The 7,441-nt window shown below is 40.0% G+C and overlaps 1 protein-coding gene across 1 annotated transcript in view; it reads right to left on the bottom strand.

The window, feature by feature from the left end:
* Nucleotides 1-7,441, bottom strand: part of EBAG9 (estrogen receptor binding site associated antigen 9) — a 47,410-nt gene that overhangs the window by 15,673 nt on the left and 24,296 nt on the right. The window contains exons 3-4 of the mRNA XM_026646089.2: nt 666-744; nt 375-533 (exon numbers count right to left, since the gene is read on the bottom strand). Of these exons, the coding sequence (XP_026501874.1) occupies nt 375-533; nt 666-744 (238 nt within the window). The remainder of the gene's footprint in view (nt 1-374; nt 534-665; nt 745-7,441) is intronic.

Genomic DNA, 7,441 nt, shown 5'->3' with positions numbered 1-7,441 from the left:
TGTGTGTGTGTGTGTGTGTGTGTGTGTGTGTGTGTGTGTGTGTGTGTACACTGTTATAGACATACTTGCTGACAGGAATTTTGAAATAAATTACTAAAATAATTGAAACTGGCATGATTATAGAGTGTTATTTCGACAAATAAAATTTGCAGAATTTTAAAATACTATGTGCGGAATTTTAAATGATTTGGCGCAGAATTCCCCCAGGAGTAATCTAAGTCCCCAAAACACATCAGATAGGGCATCCAAATTAGATACCAGAAATGGGGCTCCTGAATTTTTGTCTGAAAGCCCTGCTATTTATAATTGACCTACAAATTATTTCAAATTTCATAAATTGATTTAATAAGTGTATTTGCATGACTGAAACCTACTTTCTGTGTTTTCCTTATAGTTGGCGTCATGTCCTTAAAATAATCGGGCTCCAGTTGTTCTGAAGCATTCTGTTGTGTGGCTACATTCCCATTACCACCGTCAATCTTCACACTGGTTGGTGCTTCTTCATCCCATGAAGTCCAATCTTCTACTTCAGACTGAATACAATTGAACAACATCACTTTAGCATTTGATTTGTAAGTGAAAGATTATAACATATTTTACTGGTTCAACAGGGTTAGTAGAATTGCTGTTTTACTCCACATCACCCAGCCCTTTAGAGACATTACCTGTTTAGGAACAGATGAATAATCCACTGTAGTTGGCAAAGTTATTTGGTCTCCACTTAACTTTCGTCCTCTTCCAGACCTGAAAGAGAAATGTAGGATTCCTCCAAGGTCTGAGAACATGAGCACTACATTAGAAAGAAAAGAGCTGCTGAAGGCTAAATGAGCTACTGGAAGAAGGGAAACTGATGAAAATCATGGCTAAAATCAATAACTAACAGAAATAACCCAAGAAGTGGTTCTAGTACAATGTTGATAATAGGATTAAAAGGGGACTCACTAAACAAAGTTAATATTGAAAACAATTTTTTTTCAGTTTAATAATTTAAGGTGATGTTAGTAAGAAAATTTTAGAAGTTCAGTTTACTTTCCACTATTTATATTCTTGCTTTACACATTTTGCATTTCTCTCAGCTTGGACAATGGAATTTATAATCAATTTCACTTTCAAATTCTCAGTGCTTCAATGTATGTTAGTTCAAGACAACTTTTCCCTTAGAATTTTTTTTTTTTTAATTCCTTGGAAACACTTCTGTAGCTTTTAGGTTTTATAAAAAGGTTTGAATTTTACAAATTTATATTTTGAGCTAACAGTTTCCCTGTAATGTGATAACTTAACAAAATAGAGAATACTGCTAGATTTCTAATGTGAGGGATAGGTAGGACAGGATTATATAAGATTCACCACTACTATTCAACATGTACCACCATTTTGAGTATTGCAGTTTTATCCATCATACCAGGAAATTTCCTTAGAAGACAGAATGAAAAACTGTGACCATTTGGGGTTCAACCCATACAAGTGAGAGATTGTGTCAGCACCTGCCCTGTAACCCTGGATGCCGTATGTGCTCTGTTGCTGTGGCTTACTGCCCAGATACCAACAGCTAGCAGACAAGCATGCAGTTCCTTGAGGTCTGTGTGCTGTGCAGCCCTAGATCAGCAAACTGACCCCAGCAGCCCGCCTACAACACAACAGCCCTACCCTGGTCTGCACCAGCCTTGGTTACTACTTGCAGGGTGACCCCAACACACCCCCAGTCCTAATTTTCCCCAAAACCATCAGCCCTGAAGTGTCCAGTCCTCTACTAGAACACACAGAAGTAAAAAGGTTTGTTGTCCCTTTAAAGAGACAAAAGCACAGCTTATTATTTTAACTGGCATTAACAATCACCAATTCAAACACACCTCTAGAATAGTTTAAGATTAAAAGTAAAACAAGTTTATTTACTCAAAAGTGGTTTTATGTAAGTTCAAGTACAAGTAAATAAAAGTAAAACACACTTTCTAGTGGCTAAGATCTAACTCAACAAGCTACAACCTTTGTTCAAGGAAGATTTCTTACCAATCTTTCCAGCCAGGGTTTTCTCTTAGTCAGGAACTTCCACAAAAGTACAAGGTGCTGGTTTCCTTATCTTCCTAGGTGAAAGATGCCAAAATGGCTTTCTGTCTCTGCTTATCTCTCTCAAAATTCATTGACCCTGTTCCAAGAAGCATGAAGATCTCATCCTGTTCTTCTCATCCCCCTATGTAAATGGTGTGCCCATTGTTTTGATTCCACCATTCTTAATTTACATAGAAGACAGATAGCTGCCTTCTCTCCAGTCTGGGGGAAAAAACGTTTCTCTCCCTTTGTTTGATCAGACTTTAAAACATAATAGTACCGAGGATCCATAATTCCTCATATAGTGTTCACAATGATCTTTGTCACCAGTTCACATATGATACTTTACATGACCCATTTTATATACAGATTATAACAGTGAGTTGGGGTATGCTGGGCTGGTCAGGTCAGCTGAAACTCACTGCTGAATACCAGGGAATCCCTTGCCATCTGGCATTGAGGTTCTCATAGGGTCACACCTCCCCCCTTACAAAACTGCAGGAGGGTTAGCCACAGGCTGACTCAGAGGAAGCAGGTCAGAACCCTCGTTCCTGGACAGGGCATCTGCCATATTTTCTCTCCCCACCCCATATAGAAAAAAAACAACCTATTTTGTCTCCTTTGTTAACAGTCTCCAAGATATAATATCAGACAGTATCCATAATTTCACTTACAGTGCTGTTACAAACATTACACAGTGATATTAATGACCAGTGTGTTATTAGATTTCAAATGACATATTACATGTCACCTTAAATAAATATCATAACACCAAAGTGTGAGACGTAGTGAGTAGGTCAGGTCTGACGAGAGCTGCTGACACAGAGTAGTGAACCACTAGTGGGCCTCTATTTCACAGGAACTAATGCCTTACAAGAACCTAGCAGGAAACTAACGTTCCAAATGCATGCCTTGCATAAACTCTCTCTTTAAGAATGCCAATAAATCAAGTTAGGACAAATACACTGTGGCTGATACAATATTATTTGGAGAGCTTGTTTTTTTTAATAAAATGACTGAACTTGTCAGACATGTATCAAACTCATATCTTCCAACAGCACAATCATCCACAGTACAATCAATCAATAGGTCTTGTCTACACTAGGATATTACCACAGCTGTAGTTTCACCATTGGAAGTTACAGTTTAGACAGAGTTACAGCTTTTTCAGCACTGTCATCTAACTCTGCTCTGATTGTCTATATGGCGATTTAGCGCACAGCAAGCTGGGATGTAAGTCTATAGCACAGCAGCTGGTGTGCACTAGCTGGCCAGGCTGCCACACACTAGAAGTTCTATAGTGTGCTCTGATCTACTGCTGTCTGAAACTTCTATTGCATGGCTCTCAACCTTTCCAGATTACTGTACCCCTTTCAAGAATCCGATCTGTCTTGTGTACCCCCAAGTTTCACCTCTCTTAAATACTTACAAAATCAGACATAAAAATACAAAAGTTTCACCGCACACTATTACTGAAAAACTGCTTACTATCTCATTTTTACCATATAATTATAAAATAAATCAATTGGAATATAAATATTGTACTTACAGTGTATAGTATACAGAGCATATAAACAAATCGTTGTCTATGAAATTTTAGTTTGTACTGACTTTGTTAGTGCTTTTTATGTAGCCTGTTGTAAAACTAGGCAAATATCTAAATGAGTTGATGTACCCCCGGAAGACCTCCCATTACCCCCAGGGGTACACGTACCCCTGGCTGAGAACCACTGTTCTAGTGCATGGCAGCAGCATCCAGATGGTCCCTTAGGGTACGTCTATACTTACCCGCTGGATCGGCGGCAAGCAATCGATCTTCTGGGATCGATTTATCGCATCTTGTCTAGACGCAATAAATCGATCCCGGAAGTGCTCGCCGTCGACGCCGGTAATCCTGCTTTGCGAGAGGAGTAGGCGGAGTCGACGGGGGAGCCTGCTTGCCGCGTGTGGACCCGTGGTAAGTACCTTTAAGTTCGAACTAAGATACTTCGACTTCAGCTACGTTATTCACATAGCTGAAGTTGCGAATCTTAGTTCGAACTGGGGGCTGAGTGTGGACCAGCCCTTAGTGTGCAGCAGACTGGCGTGCTATAGATTCACATCCCAGCTTATCGTGCACTAAACTGAAATACAAACAAGCCCTCATATTTACACTATGGCCTCCACTGTTGCACACCAGTGAAGAATTATAGGTCTGAATTTTCCTTACACTGACAGTAAAACATGGGATGGTGTGGAGTATATCTTTGAGCTATACAGTCTTTTCTTCCCTTTTCCGGTTGAGAGATCAGTTTCTGAAGTCAGCCATATAGAGCCTGAAAGCTTCAGGCCATTGCTCCTTTAGAAATTCTTTCCTAGTGCTGGATGGATAAATAGTTGGGGAAAGACCCCAAAGGACTCAATGAGCATTGCTCAGTGAATCCACATATCAGTCGTAAGACCCTCACTATAATACATGACAGGCAAACTGGGCACAGACTGAGAATCCACTGTTTGTACCAATGACCATGAACTGATTAATTTAGTATTCTGCAGCCAATATAGAGGACATATTACGGAACAGTCAAAAGGCTTACAGCCAAGGAAAGTATTTGCTGCTAGATTGAGTGCTACATGTTCAAAGTTTCTGTTTCGATCCTTTATATGCAGGGAGAATATAGGCAACATTTTAGAAAAAAATATTGTGCTGTCAGTTCCCACTGTAGTGTATTAAAATGGGAGACCACCAGCTTGAAAAGTTACCATGTTTTTAGATTGAAATGTATCTATTATTGATACACATGCTCCTGAAATTACTATAATAGAAAGACTAGAAAATATATTTCTCTATTTTTCTCCAATTTGTTTATTTTATGCATGTGACCGGGGCGGCTCCAGGCACCAGCGCAGCAAGCGCGTGCCTGGGGCGTCAAGCCGCGGGGGGCGGCCTGCCGGTCGCTGTGAGAGCGGCAGTCAGGCGGCCTTCGGCGGCGTGCCTGAGGAAGGTCCGCTGGTCCCACGGTTTTGGCGGCAATTCGGCGGCGGGTACACCGAAGCCGCGGGACCGGCAGATCACCCGCAGGAATGCCGCCGAAGGCCGCCTGACTGCCGTGCTTGGGGCGGCAAAAAACAGAGCCGCCCCTGCATGTGACAGCATAGTTCCACTATTTTGTTGATAGTCATTTGCATTACTGATGTCCTGATCTGGAGAGTTCACATGTGTACCTTTCTCTAGGCACTGCAGGAGAGCATTTACCAGTAACAGGACCAGGCTTGAAACTGAAGAGACAGCATCTGATGTATGAACAGCGAAAAGAGAAAAGGGTGTTGGGGTGGGCCCAAATATGGTTAATACTGTTGTTCTTCAGTTTGCCCAAAAGACCCTTACGGACACAGCAAGAAAGCAGAAAGATCGCTTATAATTTCTTTTAAGCACTCTACTTGAAAAACCCTCTATGAGAAGAGTGACTTTGTTTAAGTTAGTCCAGTTTAAAAAAAAAAATCAAGTTGGTAGTACCCTTTTAAATATAAGCATTAACATAACTTCTTCCAATGCTTTGAGCTCTCAGACTTTACAGTTAAGGTCAAAGAGCAACTCCATGAGACACACAGGCTCCCACATATTTGCAAAAGATCAATTTTTTTCTCCAGTTCTACAAGCTTTTTATTTTGGGAAAATAAGTCTGCATTTGAAAGAAAAATCTGAAGTCTTGCCGGGAGCTTCCCTGTTTAGTAGGCACCAAACACCGCTACAATCTAATTTAAACGCCCTTCTAGACATACTTGTAAGTGATGGAAGTGCCCCCATTTTCCAGCTTGCGTGCACTGGATTTCCACCCGGCCCGCAGGCTCAGCACAAATCCTGAGGGTTTTTCCAATTGAAATGTCACTCTTGGATTACAACACTCACTCCTGCTGAGAAAGTAGGATGGAGCGAAGGAAGAGAACATTTAAAATGTGCTTCCACCTACACCTAAACTCAAGTAGCAACACAGTATTAAAAGGAGTGACAAAAACCAGAGCACTGGACTCTTGACTTATCAGTATTACCAATCCATCCTTAATTGTGTTAGTGCCTCTTCAACCATTAAAACTTTAAATGTGCTGAGAGTTTCTTTAAATGCTTTGGCCATCTCTACGATCATCAGTGTATGAAATAATAGTTCGGATGAATGGTGAGTGGCCAATCTAGCACTGTACATCAGGGGTAGTGAACAGGCGGACCACGGGTCAAATCCGGATGCCAGATGCCTTTTATTTACTTATTATCATCATCATTATTTTTGTATTATTTTCTCTGGAATCTGGACCTTAACCAAGAAATCTGGACCTTGACAAAAATAATTGATTTCTCCTGATGTATATAATTAAGTTTGGTTTATGGAATACCAACAAAAATCCCACAAAATACACTGACTCTCAGTAAAACTATGTTAGGCCTCAATACTGCAAAGACAACTGAATGGGATGGACTCCTGTCCCCATGCAGAGCCCCACCAACTTCAAAGGGACTCTACATAGATGCAGGGGTCCACATGCACGTTTCTCTTTGCAGAATCAAGGCCTTAGAATTTAAAATATGTTTACTAGAACTTGTACAGGTAGCTGCTCCCTACCATTCACAGCAGTTGGGTGTCTACGATCTGGGAAAACCAGATTTACGGCTGCAGTAGCTTTCACAGTCTATTGGAAAAAATAATCCAACACAATGGTGAAAATCAATGCACAGGAACTGATGAAGAAAGCAACAGTGGTTTCACCTACAATAATGATTAATAAACAAAAACAAAACAAAACCCCCATAACCCAACAGAGTTAAGGTTGTGAATAGACATTGATCAATTTCAATGTCACAGTTACAAACAATTTTTTTTTTTTTTTAAATCAAGCTTTTTAAAGTCAGGAAACTAGAACAAAGGCTGAAACTTGATTGAGCACTTCCAGACTTTCTGATATTTAGGTGTTTTTATTTAAAGAGTACCATCTGACAGTGTTCCAACTCAATTAAAAAAAAAAATAACTAATGAACATTGTTTTAAAATAACTACATATCTATTTACATCCTTAAGTAGCTTAAAAGGACACCTCAACTTAGGCCTCAATCCTACAAACACACACATGCTTAACTTTAAACATATGAGTAGTTCAATCAACTTCACTACAACATGAGTGAAGTTAAGCATATGCTTTTAGGATCAGGGCCTTGAAAATCAAACTTCTCTCTGAAAGAATTGCACCTACTATTGCTACAAGTAGCTCCTAATCTATAAATAAAGAAATTAAAATATGTTATTTCTCTGTTTTTTCCTCTATGTTGACATGTTGTCAAGTATCAGGGGGTAGCCGTGTTAGTCTGTATCTACAAAAACAACAAGGAGTCTGGTGGCACCTTAAAGACTAACAGATTTATTTGGGC

This window comes from Terrapene carolina, unplaced genomic scaffold (genome assembly GCF_002925995.2).
Source record: "Terrapene carolina triunguis isolate 2854851 unplaced genomic scaffold, T_m_triunguis-2.0 Scaffold58, whole genome shotgun sequence".
NCBI classification, from domain to species: domain Eukaryota; kingdom Metazoa; phylum Chordata; order Testudines; family Emydidae; genus Terrapene; species Terrapene triunguis.
The sequence above is the reverse complement of the archived record's forward strand: the minus strand, read 5'-3'. Positions and strand labels throughout refer to the sequence as shown.